The 21,282-nt window shown below is 41.2% G+C and overlaps 1 protein-coding gene across 1 annotated transcript; it reads right to left on the reverse strand.

Annotated features, from left to right (window-relative positions):
• Positions 1–314: 314 nt before the first annotated feature.
• On the reverse strand, positions 315–21,282 carry LOC126401141 (RAS guanyl-releasing protein 1-like). Its single transcript, XM_050062241.1, has 17 exons — positions 21,057–21,282; positions 20,271–20,452; positions 14,292–14,399; positions 12,725–12,785; positions 12,512–12,643; positions 10,525–10,678; positions 10,170–10,343; positions 9,220–9,336; positions 8,865–9,140; positions 8,367–8,447; positions 5,977–6,081; positions 5,689–5,798; positions 5,064–5,208; positions 4,876–4,912; positions 4,350–4,481; positions 2,424–2,749; positions 315–2,320 (listed from the first exon to the last, which is right to left on the reverse strand). The coding sequence occupies exons 1-17, from the start codon at positions 21,191–21,193 to the stop codon at positions 2,186–2,188; spliced, it is 2,412 nt and encodes an 803-aa protein (XP_049918198.1). The 5' UTR covers positions 21,194–21,282; the 3' UTR covers positions 315–2,185.

The following is a 21,282-nucleotide window of genomic DNA, read 5'->3' on the forward strand; positions in this document are numbered from 1 at the left end:
CTATTTTTTTAATGTTGTGAAAGAGTAGAAAATTATCTGATTTTGATGTTTCTGCTCTTGAATCTGACAAAAATTGCCTGAGGTGAACACACAGATAGCTAATTGGAGAGCAACATTTATAGTACAAGTTCCCACGAGTCTGAAAACTCAAGTCAACAATCATTAACAGGAAGCTGAGGAAACATTATGAGGCTTTAGTGACCCCCAGTGGTCAAACTGAGCAACACAGGCAATGATTTCTATGTAGAATACAGTATTTATTATAACAACAAGAGAACAATACTGAGAGAAAGGATGACTTCATCAAGATGGCACTGTGTATACTTTGTATTTACAGTACATTACACACGTTACAAACACACGTATCTCGACCCACAGTACAACACCACTTCAACGGACCACACAACAGTAACGTGACATGGCTGCACAATGAAAATAGAAAGTATCAATATGACGCCAACACGCAAGAGCATAAATAATTCACTGAAAGTACCAGTATGCTGTACAAAATGTCAATTTCTGTCACTCTCTCTATGAACTGTGTAGTGTTTGAGACAATAAATATTAACAGAAGCACTGACGACATTGTGTGCATTGATATGAACAGGGACAATGATGCAAAGCGAAAACAGCACTGTACACGTGAGGCCTCCAGCTTTCATTCTCAGTGGGCTCTCATCCTTAATAATAATAATAATAATAATAATGATAATAATAATAACAATAATAATGATGCACCTGTGATTTACACAATAAACTGCATTTCCTCTGATTTCCATTTTATGTTTAACATAAATAGCTTGTCTCTTATTGATCGAGAATTGATCAAACACATTCTGCCCTATTTACACTGTTAAATACTGCCCTCCTTCATTCAGTATGTTTTTATCTTTATGACAGGAAACTTGATTCTAACTCCAGCCACTCTTAATGGTTCACTAAAATAAGTGAGTAATGCTCATTGCAATGATTTTCATTCTTCTGTGAACTGAACAATACAGTATAAAAGCTCCCTCTGTTCACTTCAAACTTCTTTATAAATAACGCTACAGTGTTTTTACTGTATTGTGTGTGCTATGTACTGTAGCTTGTTTAAAAGAAATGCACACCTCAAAATAGTTTATGGGAAAGATTGCTATGTTTGAACCTGGACCCTGCTTTACCGTATTGTTGTGCCTGGGGGACTAATGGAGACTACAGTTTTCTAAACTGGTCCACACTGCTGCAGCCACAGCAGCGACACAGGCTGCAATGTAATGCCTGCCGACAATAATGCATTGTCAATCTACGTCCAATAACAGTGCTTGTTTTTACCACTGACAGGCTCAGATCGTTATTGGACGTCTCTGACATCATTATGTAAAAGACCCCACAGAAAAAGTTTTCCCTTATCTTTTGCTCTGTTTGTGTGTGTTTGTGTGTGTTTGTGTGTGTGTGTGTGTGTGTGTGTGTGTGTGTGTGTGTGTGTGTGTGTGTGTGTGTGTGTGTGTGTGTGTGTGTGTGACCAGGTCTTGCTCAAGGAGAAGCCCTGTTCTGAAATGTCACGGACGTTTCCACATAGTCGAAGTCAACGAAATATTCAGCCATGACACTGAAAATCTTCTAGATAACACTAAGCTACACTTTCTGTACTCTGTGGGGTTTCAGGGCAAGACTTCTCCACAATAGACTGGCCCACAATAAGAAACGGGCCGGTGAACGATAGGGTCTTTTCCTTAATACTGCCAGACACTTCTAATAACAATCTGAGCCTGTCAGAAGCAAAAACAAACTCTTTTAGTGAATGTAAATTGACGGTGGGCCGTTGCCTGTAGGGATTACATTTCAGCCTGTTCAGCTGCTGCAGCAGTCTCTCTCAATACTGGAGAAGTTTCCATTAGTCACTACACAAAAATGTGTAAAAATAGCATCCTGGTTGAAAAATACCAAAGCTGTCCTTTAACTTCAATTACTGGTGACATGCTGATTGTCCTCTTTTGATTGACTGTGTACCATTAGCATTAAAATCCCTTGACAAGCTTTGTGCACTGTCCACTTCCTATCATGTGATGCCAAATTGTCTGGGTCTGGTAATTCTGGTGAAATGCTCATGACCAATAAATTAAACATTGGATCCAGTTTTATACATGCTGCCATAGGGGGGCAGCACCAGTCTCCCTAGAGGAGGTCCAGTGTATGTGCGTGTCTAGGAGGAGGAGTCCTCCTCCACAGGATGGAGAGCATGCCTCTTGAGCAGTGTCTTTAGTATCTCCACCTCACGCTCTGCCTCCTTCAGCTTCCTACGTAGTGTGTCATTGGCCTTTTGGAGCCTCTGGTTTTCCTGAGAGGGAGAGAGGAGATTTGTGAGATGCACAGAAACTGTGGTGCGTTTAAGTGCTGTGCATTTGTAAGGAGGAAAAATGAAACTTTGTCGTGACACTCACTGATTCCAGAAATTCATAGGTGGGTTTGCTCTCCTCTTCTGGCTCTTTAGGCTTTTGCGCAAAAGACGCTCTGTTTTCCCACTTGGCACAGTGTCGCTGTTTTCTCTGGGGCACTGGGCTGGGACAGGAGGTGAGGGTGGGTGTTGTTGGGACCAGCAGAGAGGGCTGAGGGAGGCTGGCCTCAGGGGCTGCAGCAGAAAGTTGGGTTCCCTCTGTCTGGGTGCCACTATGGACTGTCCGAGGCCTCAAATAGTTGGTGACTGGGGACTCTGGACTCCAGTCTTTGCTGTCATGTGGCGGGTAGGGGAAAGGACAGTCTTCTGAACCTGGAGAGATGGGCATTATTAGTAATTATGTCAAATAAAACAAATAAAAAATGCAGGTTTGACTTTTGCCACTTTTCAGCCTCCTGTCACAACAATATCTTAGCTCAAAGCAATCAACAACCCAAAAATAACATGACTCAAACCAGTATGCAGTGAAACACAAGCCAAAATAAACCATGTGACCAAACACCACGTCACACAGACTCATTTGAAAAGGGGATGTGTTAATATAGCCCCCATGTTTTTTAGACATTTCTGATTGTGTCTGTCCATACCAAGTAAAATCGAAAGTAGTTCTGCTCTGAATATAGTAGCTTTCTCATGGCAGGTGGGTAGCTTCAGTTTTACTGTAAGTGAAACGGTTCCTAATGACAGCTGGAGGGAAATCACCCTGACAACAGACCCTTTGCTCTCGACTTGTTTTCTCTGAGCTGCAGCAAACTAAAGTAAATTCTGACTTTCATTGTTCTCCGTACAGTCTGGTAGGCAGAGCTTTACAGGAAATAACACTGCTTATGCCTACCATACAATAGAGGGCTTTGAAAAGACTTTGAAAAACACCCTCTCACATCTAAAGACAATGTAAGTTTTTAGTCACACACTTGCAAAGACTGTGGTTCTGCAGGGTCACTGTTTGCAAGACTAAAACTAGTTTTGTGTTGAGATTGTTTTCCATCTGGCACCTGGTGGAAAATATCACGTCAAACTCCCTTTAAGAAACATAACATATTAACAAAGCCTTACATTTACACAAAAACACATAACTCTAGAAACATAACATAATAGCCGTCATATGTTGACAGTATTCTTGTCAATTCGGCATCAATACAATCCATACTGATCAACTATGATTGTGTAAATTTTGGATTTTGTTGCTACCAGCCTCTGTTGGTTAGCTGCGCTATTTTAGTGGGAGGAGAACGTGACAATGAGAGGCGAAACGTTTCAAAAAATTAAGATTTCTCACAAAAATAAGTGGCAATCGATGGATCAAATACACGCTGAATTAAACATAAACTCTTGTTCACTTGACAACCTCACCAGTTTCTCCTCCTTTTCCACAGCACAATCAAACTGAGACTTGTTCATGTTCCGTTGCCTCGTCAGAGTCCCCTCAGTGTTTACTTACTACCTGGTTTGCCGCTTCTTATTTGGTGCATCACTATTTGCATGAGCCAAGACTAAAAACTCAAGATAATATTAAACATGTTTGATTTTGTTGGAGAATAAAGACTGAAAAGACAGCTCTGACTGTGTTTTACGACCACCTTACACCAAACAGTTGAGATCATGGAAGCTCGACTGAGGTAAAAGTCTCCAGATTTAATTCGGACATTGTTAATTTGTCAGCGATAGTGACATCAATTGAAAAGTCCTTTGGTGTAAAGCTGGCATTAGTTGTCTCTGCCACCAGACGGCACCTGTCATGGGACTGACTGATTGCAGCCATGTCACATGCATGTTATTGTTTTCATACTTCAGGTGAGAGTGTGCATCTGTGGGTACTTGTGCAAAAGAAATGTTTTTGTTTTGCCTGTGTGAGAAATGACACTGTGTGAGAGTGTTTATGCTGGCAATGAATCCTATCATCCAAACCCACCCTCTGAGGGACCCATGGTAACCGGCGTGGAGCTCGGTGTCGGGCTGTCGATGGCGTTGGTCATTTTGGCGTTCTTCTTGCACTCAAACGCCACCTGGTCCTTGCACAGCTTGTGGCAGTTCATCCCACAGTCTAAGCAAGACAAAATAATGCACAACATGTCAGAACAGGAACTAGCGTTAACTCTTCTATCTACAACTGACTTTTCTTTGAACACTCTCTTCCGCAACTGCAACTCTCAGACCTTTGCATGCTCACTGTCAGGCAAACAAATGGCTCTCAGATCTTTTGAGGGACGGGGGAGGGGGAAAAACTGTGGTTCTGGCTGCAGACTCTTTTTTTTTCTTCATGTGCTGCAAGGTTCAGCTAGCTGTTTGCAACACAGAAAACCACACTACACCGTCTTAACATAGCGGCACTTTACCTGCTCCCCACAAGACAGCGTGTGTACCTCTCCTCACTTTTTACTGACATTTGGTCAAAGAAAGAAGTGCACGAGTTGCACAACATGGAGTGCAATAATCACCTTTGCATCTGTAGCCTTGCTTGATGACACCCCACAGCTGTGAAGCAGAATATGGAGAAAACTGTTTTCACACCGCTGAAGCAAAAGCAAAACTGAAAACATGATTACATATTGTTGGGAAATTTTTAGACTGGGACGGAGCAGTAAAGTTGTATTTCATCATACACTGTGGTTGTGTGGTGACTTACGAATCCTGAGCAGTTGTCACAGAACGTGGGTTTCATGTAAGTGGTCTCCTGGAAGTTGTGGACAAAACCAAGACCCAGTTTGGAGCAGATGACACTGGCCCGCATGAAATAGGCTGTGATCTCATCTCTGCTGATAAGGCCTTCCCTGGACAACCACAACACATATACAGTACACCTTTACAGAGGAAATAGAGCTGCAGATGAGCAGTATATGTGGGAGACAATCATTTTGACAGATATTTTAGATCTTAACTTCACCCTTTAATTGTTTGGTCATGTCCTGATTTATTTGTTTGCACCCTCATCTGCCACATGGGTTCAACTCTATACCACCTTGCCATTGTGCAAAGTGAAAACAGTATCATCAGCTATGGTGGTTTTCATGTTAAGGTCTTAATAAGGAATCACATGCTTATCTGTGGTTTGTGAGAATCATATAGCTGTCAATGTACGTGCATGAGACATAAAATAGAGAATACTTTGTGGCGGGGGTTATGGTTAGTTCTGCAGCTATTTTATGTTTCCTGTTGCACACTCATAACTACAAATACCACCTTTTCTTCCTCTCCTCTGAAGTTACACATGAGCTCAGAGTGTGTGTGCATGACCTGTCGAACAGACTCACTTCTCTTTGTCCATGACACAGAAGGAAAACGGAAAGCTAGCAGCAATTTTCTCAAATTCCTCTTGAGAAATGAAGCCATTCTCGTCGTGATCGTAGTTCTTAAACACGGACTGTGAGAGACAAGAGGCAAACACCATTGTTGCGTGACTATTAGTGCACAATAGCTGCAAGAGCTGGCTGTCAAAATGGCAGCATCAAGAAGAATAGTTACAACAAATGATTATGGTTATATAACGGCATGACGGAGTAGCTATGTGGAGGCTACACTTGAAAAAAGGAAGCACTTACGTCCACCATTCTCTGTACGTGTTTACTGATGGTTCTGGGGTCGGGTTTGGGAGCCACTCCTGATGCCCAGTCCACAACCACTGGAGGTCTAGAGGGGGTGGCTGGCTGATAGAAAATTAATTAGTCATTAAAAAAAACAAGCCTGAGCAGGCAGATAAACATGTAAAATATTATCTGAGCAATTCAGTTATACTAAATCTATGAATGACCTTCAGAAGCAGAACTGGCAAATTATTCTGTTTTAAAAAGCTGAGTAATGCTTCGAAGGACATTGATGTATTTCACCATTTTGGGAAATACACTCTGCTTTCTTGCAGAGTTTAAGGGAAGCTTTGGTCTTTTTAAACCTGGACCCTATTTTCCCACGTTCTTGTGTCTGAGTGACTAATGAGATTAACAGTTCTTTAAATTGAGCAAGACCTCCGCAGCCAGCACCAGTGAAACATTATGGAAGAGTAACATCCTTTTTGTTTAACTAGAAACAGCCTCAAGATCACTGAAACCAACCAGACTCCTTTTAAATAAACAGTAATTTTATCATCGTAAAACACACTTCATTTAAAATAGAACAGAAGCAAAATAAAACTCACAAAAGAAAATATGCTGGCTCTGTAAAAACTTAAATTACTGTTTATTTAAACAGAGTCTGGCGATGGCAATTTCTGGGCTGTTTCTGGTTAAACAAAAAGAATCTTACTCTTTAACAAAAAGTTGACCTCTGTATGGATCCTTTCCATAATGCTGTCAGACACTTATGTTAACAATCTGAGCCTGTCAGTGGCAAAAAGAAGCACTTCTAGTTGATGTATTTGACAGCGCTCAGGGATTAGCCCTTGCTAGCTGCAGCGGTGTCGCTCAATACTGGACCAGATTAAAAAATTGTTGTCTCCATTTGTTACTTAAAAGCAAAATTGTGGTTAAAAAGGGCCCAGGTTGTACAACACCAAAGTTACCCTTTAAATGAGAAGATTGATCACTCTCATGTTTGTGAATATGTAGCTGTAGCCAGCATCCAGGTAGCTTAGCTAATAGCTATACAGAGTGGAAAACAGGGGAAACAGCTAACTCAGATTTTTCATGTTAACTAGTAAGTTTCAGATATGCTGGTAAGTCAATTTTGTCACCTGTGGACAAAGCCAGGCTAGCCTTTTCCCCCTGTGGCCAGTCTGTAAGCTAAGACACGTTAAGCTAAGCTAAGCTAAGCGGCTGCTGGCTGTAGCTTCATATTTAGCGTACGGATATGAAAGTGGTATCAATATTTTATCTCTTAACAAGACAGAGAGTTAAGTGTATTTCCCAAAATGCCGAACTATTCTTTTAAGTATTTCTAAGCTTTTGTTTTAATAATTTTGACTTCTAACGCTAGCTTGTTGACATTTTGTTTCCCTGTTTCCAGTCTTGAAGCTATGCTAACCAGCTGCTGGCTGTAGTGTCATATTTAGTTTACAGACCTAAAAGTGATCTAAATTTTTTATCTAACTTTATTTAACTCTTGATGAGAATAAAATAAATTCCCCAAATACTAACTTATTCTTTTAAGCATTACTTTTGCACATCTTTTGCTCTAATAATTTTGACTTCTACCATTAGCTTGTTGACATTCTGTTTCCCTGTTTCCAGTCTTAAAGCTAAGCTAACTTAAAAGTGCTATCAATTTTTATCTAACTCTTGACAAGAAAGAGGATCATTTTATTTCCCATTATGCCAACTTATTCCTTTTAGCATTAGCCATCTTTTGTTCTAATAATTTTGACTTCTAACATTAGCTTATTGACATGCTAACTTCTGCCTCTGTTTTCAGTCTAAAAGCTAAGCTAATCGGCTGCTGGCTGTAGCTTCATATTTAGCATACAAACATGAAAGCAGTATCATTCTTTTATCTAATATCTCTGGTTAACTCTTGACAAGAAAGGGAGTAAGTGTATTTCCCAAAATGCCAACTTATTTCTTGAAACATTACTCAGCTTTTATTTATTTTAACAATTTTGACTTCTAACGCTAGCTTGTTGATTTGCTAACGGCTTCCCCCTGTTTCCAGTCTTAAAACTAAGTTAACTTGCTGCTGGCTCTAGCTTTAATGTAGCATTCAGACTTAAAAGTGGTATCAATTTTTTTTATCTAACTCTTGACAATAAAGAGAGTAAGTGTAATTCACAGAATGCCAATATATTCCTCTAAGCATTACTCAGCTTTTGTTTTAATAATTTTGACTTCTAACGTTAGCTTGTTGACATTCTGCTTCTCCCTGTTTCCAGTCTTAAAGCTAAGCTAACCAGCTGCTGGCTGTAGCTGCATATTTAGCATACAAACATGAGAGTGGCACCAATCTTTCCATCCAGCTCTCTCTCAAACAGTTTTTAACTTAAAGCGTCTCTGCTTCTATCACTCACAGGTGCTTTACAGTTCTTGGGTTCCCTGGCGTAAGACAGTTCATAGATCTCATCCTCAGTGTAGTAAAGGTCCAAGGACAGCTGCAGGGAAGGAGAGACCACATGTCAGCACATGGAAGGTAAACAGAAACAGAGAGAGCTCACTGCATATCTAGATTTTTCTCCTTGAAACATGTTTTGATGAGGGCAATTTTAGGTCACAGGGTAACTATTATCTCTTCATGGGCATTCTGTCGTTCAAGTACGATTAAAGCACCACACACAGATAGCACAACAATATATCAATCTGAACTCACTCTTATTCACACTCAGTTCGTCACCCACACACTCATAGATCATAGACTCTCATCACGCCCACACAAGTGCGGACAATCCACATGCTGTAACACACTCATTTGCATCTGTGCTTACGTTCAATACAATCTGGTGAATCACATGGAGCGACAGAATAATTTCAAAAGAATCTTAAATGCAACGTTGCGCAGAAGGGTGCATTACCGTCAACAGATGGACCAGGTCCTTGTTAGCATCCAGCTTGGGAGGGATTTGTTGGAGCTGGATCAGCTCGTTAATGTGGTTGTAGAGTGCCTGGAGCTTCTGGACATTCACCTTGTTGTCCTCCACATAGTCTGACATGGCCTCGTTGACCGAAATCAAATCTTTGAGGTGGACGCCCAGGATGGGGATTTTAAAACCTGTGCACTTGTTGTAAGCTTGTCTATAGTTGTCATAGTTTCTGCAAGAGGACAGCAGGTCTGTCATCTCGTTCAGTACCTGGGGAGTGAATAGAATTTTTTGTGAGGCTGTTTCGGCTCTGTAATCAGCTGGATCATACTGTTGTAACTGTGTTTACCTTGGTGACCTCATTGGGTACATGTGAGGTGGTGTCCTTCAGTCTGGAGATCGAGCTGTGACAAAGCCCTCCCACCACCGCCATTAGTGTGTTGTAATTGTGCATAAGATGTAGACTCTGGTGGACAGACACACACACACACAAAAACCACACATATCAGTCCATCCACGCACACACATAAACACGCACAATTAAACTTGTTCCAGGTAGCCCTGGTTATGTAATCGACAACACTGCAGTTACGTAAGCCACTTATATTGTTGGCTTTTTCTTACCGCGCTCAGATATCTCACTCTTTTTTGGAAGTGCTTTTCCCTCTCTTTTCAGTTCTCTATTTCGTGCTGTCACTGGAGCATTATGGTGTGAAATTCGTTTCCACACCCGTGGGTTTTGAGGTTGACAGCAGTGAGCAGCAGCAGACTGGTGCATTAGTGTAACAGTGCAAGAGGTCCTCCAGAGTACAAGCCTGCCAACGGCTCCCTGAAGCCAGCACATCGCTTCTCAGCAGGCTGCAAGCAGCTTCGTATTGGAGCGGTTTAAACAAGGGAGATGTGACCAGCGACTGCACTCACGAGTCATTTCTCTCTTTTCCACTTCCCAAACTCCTCACTGTCTGAGTGTGTTTCACTTGGTGACTCCATTAGCTTGCATTCAGTTAATATTTTTCTATTGGTAAAATCTTTGGATACGCTAAAAGCCTGCAGCAGAGCTCTTGAGAATCATTACCAGCTCTCTGTGAATTTGCATTATGCAACTGCCAATTATGTAGCGTCTATAGTGCTGTTCATGGTGTTACAATAGACTGTCATTAGTTAGATAAGGTGTGTGAACAATAGCACGTAGAGTGCAAGCAAAGAGGAAGCATGTCAAATGGAGTTCCATTTTTCTGTTTTGCTAAACCAGGAACAGAAAGTGTACGAGTAATAGTGAGGGTCTGGTTAAACCACTACCTGCGCCACATGGATAAACTTGGTGAAAACCTCAGCTCTCAGCTGAGCGGTCGGCCTGCTCAGCACCATCAGCTGAACCCATTGAGAAATACCATTACACAGGGCGATGGAACGCTCCATCACAGGGATGTCCTTCATGCAGCAGCTTCGAATGTAATTCTGGTAGTCTACAAACTGGCAGAGAGAGCAGAGAGAGAGGAGCATAAACTGCTGCACGGAAACTGCACGGCATTTCTTGTGGGGAGGAAATACAGATGGTTTTTAGTTCACAGAGATACATGCCAAATAAACAAATCATCAATGTGCAAAAGATAACCTATATACATCTGAATAGTCTCTTAGTGTGTATACTCACTGATATTCTGCAGAAGGACTTGAACTCCAGAAAGGTGAGATGCTCAGCCAGCTCAATGGGCTCCAGGTGATCAAAAAGAAGAGAGACCTTCCTCTTTTTACTGCTGTTAGCTTTGATCTTCTGGCTGGCCTTCCATGACCAGTCCCGTTCATTTCTAGAGGACACCATCAGACATAACAAGACCCCGTTCACAGTCAGCTAAATTTAACTGATAACACGACTTCATAAATTGGACACTTACAGCTTCCATACAGACTCATTCTAAAGTGGCTAAACATTTCACATTATTTTAAATTAAAGATGTAAACATTTCTAAAGATATCAATATGCTGAATTACATGTACATTTGGTCTAACTTTTCCATTTGACATAATAGGACAGCCATGAACTGTACAGTTTAGATATGAATAGGGCTGACACAGCTTATACAGATTGACAGAAATTAACTGGCAATTTTTATAAGTTGTAAAGTTAAATTTTAAGTTCCATTTAAAATATTTTTTTTGACCAACAGTTCAGTGCTTCGACCTCCTAAATTTGAATATGTACTGGTTTTTATATTCTTCTATGACAGTAAATTAAACATCTTTGGGATTGGGGCTGTGTGTAAGACAAAACAAGGCATTTTAAGACATGGTCTTGGGCTCTGGGAAATTGTGATCAACACTTTCTGAGATTTTACAGATCAAATGATCAATTGATTAATTGATAAAATAATGGGCAGATTAACCAATAATGGAAACAATTGTTAGCTGCAGATATGTGATGTAGGCATGGGAGGATATGAAAATTACATTGCAATTATCCTGGCCAAAATAATTGCGATTCACAATATCACCCCAATAATCGTCAAAATTTGCTAAAAACTCTTAAAATGGCACTAAAACTGGAAGCACACATTTTGTTGAAGGGATACTAGTATCTGTAAATTAACTGGTGAACTTCCCTCCATCTTACCATCACTCAGACCTCCCTGCTCATCCCCTAGCTCAAATCACGTCAAAATTTCAAGCATCATCCAGCAGATTTTGACTGGCTTTCAGGGTTGCTTGAACGACAGATAGTACTGCATTTTCGTATGTCCGCCACCACGGACACAAAGAGTATAGAAACAGACTGAAAGAGAGCTGCCCCTCTCTCGCTCTCAAACTCAGACCAAACTTCGATCAGCCTGTAAAATTAGGCAGCACTGATCAAATATAAAACCAGATGCTGTTACTGTATTACCTATTTCTCACCAAAATGTTTTTTCAGAAACATTTTTAGCTTACCATTTAACTGTAATTTGAGATAGATTGTTACCAGACGGCTGTTTCAAATGTCAAAAATAGACAAGCTTGCATTACATCACCAGAGTGCATCGTGGTAGCTGTAGATTTTCTATCTCTTGAGCAAAGCGAATGCCACAGCCCTTTTTCTGTTTCCTCTGGTCTTGTAGCACCAGTTTCAAAAGTATTTGTGTCTTTTTACTGCATAGACAGCCCATCTTTCCAGCCGTGAAGTACTTCTTTAAGAAGCAACCTATGTTTTTATTGCATCACACACACGACATGTGTCTTTTCATTTGAAATATGCCACTGATCAATTAAGATCTTCTGTTTTTTGAGTTTGGTGAGTATGCAGTGTGTTTTGCACACAACCTGCAGAGTCTCTTATTGCCGGACAGCCAGCAGTCTTTTTGGGTGCTGCTGGACACGATATTCAAGATTATCCCAATAATGGCAATTCACTATGATCAATTTATTGTGAGTGTTTTTTTCTATCACAATCTGAGATAAAACCCTGTATTGTCCCATCCCTAATGTGATGTCAAACGGTGTGAAAAACAAAAACATTTGATCTAACTTTGAAGCTATATTAGAGGCAAGGATCAAAGTCTGTATTCTCGATCGTGACAGATTTCAGTATTTTCCATGACTGAACAAACAACTGAGTGTCGTGTAGGCCTAATGTCTCAGTTGCCAGCTGGTCAGAGATTAACACTTACATCCATTTGGTCTCTAGGAGAGAGCAAAGATGCTCCTGTCCCTGCTCTCGGATCAGATCCCGGAACGTGTCCAGGCTGTCTGACAAGCTGTGGTGCAACCGGAACATCATCCAGAATTCCTGGATCCAATGCCTGGAGGTCAGAGACGATAGATACCATGTAAGTGACACAGAACATACAAGCAAAGTTAGACTCTTGATGTGTTATACTGACCTGATGAGGTAGCATATCCTCTGGCACTCTGCTGGTTGCTCATTGTCCAGCGCTGTTTTAAATGTAAGGGCTTTGGTTAAGGAGCTGATGTTGACGTGAGGTGTGGTTTTATTGTCTGAAAGTTAAAGCTGGGAGTGTTTTCAAGCTTGACAATACTTTTGTTTAGGTGAAAACAGCTTTGTCAGTAAATCTACCGATCATGGGGACAGGTATGTTTTGAGTAAATAATGAACATATGTGTTATTTGACTGCAGGGTTCCTTTCGCACAAACAACTCATTAATAAAAACTACAGCAACTAAACTAAAAGGCGAACAGAAGTGGCATTTGGTGATGTGGGAGGAGGCAACTGCATGAAGCAAAACTCTGATGAGCATCACCGAGTGAATCATTCTGGCACACAGAAGTAAGTGAATAACAAAATGTACAAAGAGAACACGCAATCAATGCCTCATATACTGTCGAACAACTGTTGATGAACGTGCATTGTTTAGTGGTAGGACTCTAAAGATGTTTGTCAACCCATGAGAATATAATTAATGGGGTCGCTCTGCCTACAATTTTGCATGTTGACCACAACACCACCGCCATATCAATTTATATACAGTGCACACAAAAGCATTTCCTTATTATATGAAGCAGCCCTTATAAACAGACTGACACTATAGCTCTCAATTGGCAGAAATCAGCTTGAAGTGATGCACATAAAAAGACTAATTGCGTCATGGGAGCAGAAGAACGGCCCACGCAATCCCAAGGCCAGACTGTGATGAAGGCTGTTAATGGCCCCTGTGTCTCTTCCCTGATCCTAACCCACTCACTGAATTTATTTGATGTATCCTTTTGGGTCTTCGGCTCAGAACGAGAGGGTTAAAAATAGCAGAGGGGCATTCGGCATTGCATGCTCTGACGTGGGTTCGTGTGAGCAGGGGCCTCTTTAAGCAATAGAGGGTTTGTGTTTATATATAGCTGAAGAGGACCTGTACGTGAAAGAGGCAGAGGTAATTAACACCTGAAGCCCCCAAGGCTGCTGCTCACTGTGGCCAGGAGGCTCCTCTGAGAGGCTCTGTGACGTCATCGCTGTTTCCTGAATGGAGGCTCAGATTACAGACGCTCAAGTCAAAATACAAATGAAAAAAAACATGCTTTTTTCTAGGTGTGAAGTGGGTAAAATGAAAGAGGCAGAATCAAACATTTTGAAAGATAGCAAATACACAATGGCGACAGAGTGCCTGTTATTGAATGCATGGGATGCAGGGCCCAAAGTAGAGGGAATTCACGCAGATAGAGATGTAAGAGGTCCACAGCGACTGACAGCAGGAGTAAACACGAGCTGCCACTTGCTGATCACATTTTACACTGACAGCTACAGGCTGCACTGTAAGCCAAGTACGAGCTTGATTGCCCGTTGCTGTTGACAACCAAAGAAAAAGCAGCAACAGCACACAACAGAGCCAGTGATCTGATCCCACGTTACATTTGCTGCTCGCAATCGGCCGGTGCATCGTTTGAATCATGTGTCTGTGTTGAGATAGCGGTTATAGCCTTATGTCAGGCAGCTGAAGGATATAGAGAGATGAGTTTGTCTAGCAGATCGCTGGAGGAGAGGTGGAGACGATGCATGGTCAGGGTGATGTTCAACAGGTGGCTGCTCCCACACACGCAACCATTCGAGTCTGCAAGACAGAATGCACACACTTGAATTTACCCTCATTCTTACACAGTGGAGGAAGTGTCTAGGAAGTGTCTAGACAACATGTCACATGCATCACATTTAACGTAACATCGCAGCTGTCATTGCTCTGCTTTCTCAAAGTAAACTGGTGTAAATAAAATTCAAGATCTACTGATTATGGACTAAAGAAGTCTCCTTACAGCAGGCTTAATTTAGACCAAAACAGACGACACAGTTAATTTCTTAAAGAAGTATTTCACTGCTGGAAAGATGGTCTTTTCTACTGTCTATGCAGTAGGAAAATGCTAAACTTTTTTAACTGGTGCTACATGACCAGAGGAAACAGAGAAAAAGGACAGTGGCATTTGCTTTTGCTCAAGATGTAGAAAATCTACCAGAATGCACTGTGCCACATGAGACCAATAAATGCGCCCGCTGGTAGGTGACTTAATGCAAACTTGTACGTTTGACACAATGGCGGCCGGTTGTTTATTAGTTTTACCGTTTGATCTCAGTTTTTTCAGGCTCTGTTTTTACTGTGCAGGAACTAGTATGGCGCCCACTTCCTGTTCACAAACTCTTGCTATTACAGCTACAAGGCACTAAAATATGTTTCTAAAGAACATTTAAGACAATAAATAGGCAGTGTGGTAACGTAAACTTGATTTATATTCAATCAGCATTGCCTAGTTTTACTATTTGATTGGATTTCTTTGAGTTTGAGAGACAGAGGAGTGGGTCTGCCTCTTGATCTACTTCTATGCTCTTTTGTGTTAGTAGCGGCGGCATGGCTGGCAGCCAATACGAAAATGCAGAGTTAGAGCCTGCAGTTCTAGCAACAGCCCGGGAGAGTCAGCGAAACTCCACCGGATGATGCAGATGGCTTAAGACACGTCATCCAGCGGAGTTTGACTGGGATGGGAGCAGGGAGATCTACGCGCTGGTAAGATGGAGATAAGTTTACCACAGTTCATTTACACATTCCACCCACATTGTTATGACAAAAATCTGGTTGAAAATCTGCAAAAGTATCTCTTTAAAAGATGAGGTTGGTGATTTTGTGTGTCTTTCTTTTTGTCACAGTTCCCATGAAAAAAACAAAACAAAAACAATAATGCGTAAGTCCATCTTTCAATACCTTTGGACTCCTCTATCTTCTGAATATTTTCAGCAGCACTGGAGTGTTCAAAAATGTGGGATTGACTCAACATAACCTACAGTGCCAATATTTTTTGTCATTTAAGAACGTGTAACCCCGTGTGTTGTGGCTCACAGATGTATTGTAGTTTTTGGACAACATGGAAATCTATGGCGCAGAAGAATTAGATATATCTGTCAATATTTGTTAGTTGATTCGGTTCATTGTAGGTTGTGGTCTTTTGTGGGATTTGGTAAGGAAAAATAACGAATTGAAGAGCCTTATTCTTGGAGGAACTGGACCAATCTTTACAAATAAACCAATGTCCATGGATGCAGAGCTTCACAGATTATTGTATTCCTTTGATTACACAATAGATTTCTGTTCAATTCTTTACTGGAATTGAAAACCATGAGATGGATTTTTCCATCAATGGAAGACACAGAGTTAGGTTAAGCAGGTAAAACACAGACTCACACTGTAGCACATTTCGTCATATTATCCACAGACCCTGTTACTGAAGATTTGCCTTTTCCTCTGACTGTGTGAACCTCTGTGGCTTGCTTGTCTCACTACCTTTTCGCTTCCTTTTTCCTTGCATACATCTCACTTCCTCCCTTTGTGACCAGACCACCTTTTCTTATCGTGGTCGTCTGATGCGACGCTACAACTGAAATCTTGAGACCCACGGAGTGAGAAACTTTATTCTCAACCACTTTGAAAAAAAAATTAGCCTACATGTGTACAAAATATTACATAACATCACGATGCCAGGCCTGACCTATGATTGTAGAAAACGCATTTTCCTGCCCTCTTAAACAAAGCAACGCACCACTTGTCTTCTGCGCAAACTTCAAACCACGGCCATGTGCTGGGAATTGGTGGTTGACAAAAAGAGGAAGAGTGTTTAATTGCTTCTTCAAAAATATTATTTATGTATCGTGGGACATTTTAGGCTGTTTGCATCTTCCTCCCACAAACTGTACAGAATGAACACGCTGTGCTGAAAATTTGAAGAACAAGAAAGAGTTTTCAGGCAGAGAATTGCTTTCCTTTAAGCTTTACCAGTATCTTGACACCATCAAGGACATCAGGCGTCTGTGGACCCACTTTTAAACCATATCACCTTGGAAATACCTCGGACGCCATGGCAACATGTTTTCTAATCTTTGTTATCTGTAAGCAACTCACCACTCCAGCTGCAGCTGACTAATCCAGCCCTCATATCCTGCATTGGGTGTGTTTCTGTTTGTAACACGCAGCCACTACCAGCTAAACCCAGTGAATATCAATTACCTCACCAGTCAAGTCAATAAGAGAGCAAAAGACAAAGTGAGACAATGTCTGGCATTCAGAATAACATGACTTGTAATGCAGCAATGCTTTGGTGCAGTTAAGTCACATGTATGTAATGCAGTATTCCTCTTTTTGACAATTGTGGTAAACTCATCCTGTTTTTGCACATCTTAGTTCACACAATCTGGTGTGATAAGCAGAGCCAGATTTATGACAAATGCACAACAGGAAGTTCTGACTCTCCATCAGGTAAACAATTGCGCCATCATTTTTTTCACAACTTTCCAACCGCTAACCCTCCCTGTGCAGGGTTAATTGCAGGAGGAAATCCCCTCTGGACTGTCTGTTCCTGACTGGAAAATTAGAAAAGCTGCCGCCCACTACACTGGAACTGTATGATACTGTATGGTGATAAACACTGCCAAGGGCACGCAGCGCCTGGCCTACTTTTAAGGTTATCTTAAACATTCATCAGCCGCTCCAAACCTGTGTGTCGCTTTTCCTTGTTATGACAGAGCCTATCAGCCTGTATGGTCTCTTTGTTTTAGAGGAATCCAAGGCAGATGCAGGAAGATGGTTATCTCTCTGTACTCTGAGCAAACGTCTCCATAATAAATCATGACTCACTGTAACTTTATGGACAGTTTCTGAATTTATATTTTAGAGCAGTGATTCCCAGCCAGATTCCCAAGTTTCTTTACCAAAGAAAGTACTGCTGCAGTTGCAAGAGGGTTAAACTGAAAGACTGTGCCGTAGTAATAAATTTCATGCTGCTCTCAAATGGAACTCATGAGCGCCTGTTTACGTCATGGGAAGTCGTGTACATGAACTCATGAACTCGGAGCTCTCAGAAAATTTCCACTTATGAGGTTATGAAGTCCACAGCGGGGGGGAGTGGGGTGGGTTCATATGGAATCTTCTCGTGAGCACAATAAACGCGTTCCCATTTGAACACAGCATTATAAAATACAAGTTCACAAACTGATTAAAAAAAAAAAAAAGAATCAAAATATTGAGTCAGTTATAACACCTGGACACCACATGACAGAGTGTGTGAAAACTAGTAAGCAAGCGAGCCAAGAAGGTAGCTAGAAGCAGCGGATAAATGAATAGAAAAAGATAGCTAAAGGTAATGGATAAAAGATTAAAATACATGGATGTATCATTCAAATAAATATATAATGTAATGTATAAACTCCTGAGCTAAAAGCTATGGATAAATTGCAGAAACAGTTAGGACTATGGATAACATAATGGATGAACAACTGAGCTAAAAGTAATAGAGAAACTGCAGAAACAGTTAAGACGATGCATAAAGTAGCTAAACGTAATGGTCAAACAACTGAGTCAAAAGTCATGGATAAACTGCAGAGATAATTAAGACTATTGATAAAGGAGCTAAACGTAAGGGATAAACAACTCAGCTAAAAGTAATGGATAAACTGCGGAAACAGATGAGACTATTGATAAAGTAGCTAAACATAATGGATAAACAACTGAGCTAAAAGTAATGGGTAAACTGTAGAAACAGTTAAGACTACATGTATGGGTAAAGTAGCTAAATGTAACGGATAAACAACTGAGCTAGAAGTAATGGATGAACTGCAGAAACAATTAACACTATGGATAAAGTAGCTAAATGTAATGGTTAGACAACCGAGCTAAAAACTGCAGAAACAGTTTAGACTATGGATAAAGTAGCTACATGTAATGGCTAATGGTTAAAATACTTAGCCTTATTAATAGATAATATGGATTGAATAGCTAATGGACAAAGGATTGAAATTGTTAAAGGTAATGGCTTAATGGTTGAAATAGTTTTTAGTTATGAGTAAATGGCTGAAACATCCAGCTTGTGCCACTCAAAGGGGTAGCAGTATAAATGCAAACATTAATAATTCAATTGTATAAGAAAGCTATTGAAGCACCCATTATTAAACCCATTTCATATGACTAATAGTTCTATATTATCCAATGAAAAATTACTCCAAATGAACACCTTTAAAACATATATATATATAACACATATATATACACACAACACGGCAAGCCCTGCACACGAACACGTGAACGTATGTATATATAAAATATATGTGAATTAGACTGACACTGAGCATAATCACAGCATGCAGCGCAACAGTGTGGTCTTGAGAGAGTGATGATGTCAACAGCTATTGATCTACACCTCACAGTGCTATGCATTTCAAAGGCTGGTCAGCATCTGAGGACCACTGTTAGGGGAGCTGACCTTTTGGCTCAGCCGGGCTTGAAGCTGCCATCAGGTAATCCTTCAAATAGCTCTTACGTGCACTCTCACATCTGAAAAGGTGGACCTTAGGGGTTCGCCTGTGATGTGGGCCAAGAGGAACAGGACTATGTTCCATTTTACCAGCAGAAGCCGTTCAAGGAAAACCCCACTCCTAACACTCTGTACTCAGTGAGATACCATCTTGAGCGTGTGCGTGTGACTTGCACATTTTGCATAGTGACACTGAAATTATTTTTCAAAGTGAGTCTTCAGAGCACTCTGTGATACTACAGGGTTCCTTAACTCTTCTTCCCCTGGTTAATTCTGTTTCCTTCGTGGGTCTGAAATGAGCTGTCATTACTGCCTGATTTTACCTCTCCACAGATAAATGTGGTTATGGGATGTCATTTTATGTGCAGCCCATTGTAACGCCTCTCCACTGCTCTTGCTCCATTTGTGTAACCAGGCAACGGCAATTTGAAAGCTTGTCTCTTTAGAGACGCAATCACCATAACTCTGAGAGCACTCCAGACAACTTGCTGAAGCCAATGATCATTGCTTGATTGATCCAGCAACAGCCTACTCAATCACACTGTCCTTTTTTTTTATTCAAAAAACCCTCTATATATCTTGCTTACAGTTAAATATTGATACTGATATATTCATCGATAAATACAGTGCAGCCTGTTTGCAGAAATTATAATACATGTAATCCCCAAACACTGTTTTCCTCAATACTTTCAAATCACACAAAGCAATAAAAAAAATCTGATAAGCATCAATGTGACTGATGTCATCTTAAAAGCATACAATCCTATGTTAAACAAAAAATAAAGTCAGCTGTCTTAAGACAATCCATTTCACTTTCAAATGCAAAGCGTCCCACTCCTTTTCTTCAGAGGCCTGCCCAAACTTGTTAGAGGGTTGCATCCAAATGCCAGGAGCAGTGGTGGGAAAAACACAGACTTCTGGGAAACTACACAGGAGGCTCATTATCTTATTGTTTTTCAATACAAGAGACAAGTGCTGCAGAGACGCATGAGTCAAACATCAACAAAAAGATTCCAGTGAATAAGATTTCAGTGTTACAAGAATATGGACTGCAGACACCTGTGCTCCTGCTGCACACGTCACTGTAGTTTTCCACCAAGTCAAACTCATAGTGCCAAAGCAGGTCAGCATGGACTTACCGAAGGACTGCAGACAGGCCTGAATGAGCTCCTCCCAGCTCCCCCCTTTGGTGAGGGGACCCAGGGACATCATGGATTTACTGGGGGCGGTTTGGGTTGGATGCGGGCTGGGTTTGTGGAACCTGTGAGGGCGGCCTGGAGGAGAAACCCTAGACCTGGAGCCGCATCCTGGAGTCACTCTCCTTTAGAGACACCAACACAAGAAAAGTGAGGGGGAGGAGGGGACAGGAGGGCTTGTATTGAAACTATGCCTTTCTCTGTTTGCCTATGAGGATGTATGCTACACGTGTTTGAAACCATGATCTTCTGAGACCACAGATTATCGCACATGAAACGATCTGTGCAGTTGTCACAAGAGTCTGGAGCCATTGTTTGAATGTAAGAGCCCTCCCGGAATGTTGCTATGCATTGTTCTCATTTCCTTCCTTTAACTCGGGGAAATACCAGTTGATTGCGGACATCCAGTTTAAACTGTTGAGTGACCAGTAAACAAGGAGGAATTTGAGTGAAACATACGCAGTTTGAGTGCAGCAGCTCAGAAAGTGACAATTCAGATGACAGAACATGTGCGTAAAATAATTGGGTGGCATCAGCGCAGTTTTACGCACCGTTTAGCCACAAATCAAGGCACGCCTGTTTTTTTTCTTTACCTTGAAGAACAGTCATTAAAAACCACAACTCTAATAACTGAAATAATCAAGCTACTGTTGGATAAGTGCGCACATTTACGCCCAAACCCGAACCAGAAACTCTCCAGCAAAACCCCGAAAATGTGATCTAACTTACGCATCGTCCTTTCCCTTTTCTTCCGACGTTATACTTTCGTTTTGGTTGTTTTCTTTTGATTGGCATCCCATGGCGAGGTACTGGGCGACGAGCGGCTGAACTAGGCTGTCCATCTGTGTTCTCCTCGATGGGAGCATTTCATCGCTCTGCTCGGCTCAGTGCGCCTCCGCGGTCTCAGCAGCATTGTGCTGACTCGTCAATGAACGTTACACAATTAAGAGTCACC

This window comes from Epinephelus moara, chromosome 14 (genome assembly GCF_006386435.1).
Source record: "Epinephelus moara isolate mb chromosome 14, YSFRI_EMoa_1.0, whole genome shotgun sequence".
NCBI lineage: Eukaryota > Metazoa > Chordata > Actinopteri > Perciformes > Serranidae > Epinephelus > Epinephelus moara.

Bases quoted from the DNA above. Each gene is read 5' to 3' on its own strand.
- LOC126401141 (XM_050062241.1), bottom strand. From the start codon at position 21,193: ATGCTCCCATCGAGGAGAACACAGATGGACAGCCTAGTTCAGCCGCTC. The intron at 20,453-21,056 runs GTAAGTTAGATC...GTGTCTCTAAAG, and splicing joins GAAAAGGGAAAGGACGATGC to GAGAGTGACTCCAGGATGCG. The intron at 4,913-5,063 runs GTAAGTCACCAC...TCTGCTTCACAG, and splicing joins GTGACAACTGCTCAGGATTC to CTGTGGGGTGTCATCAAGCA.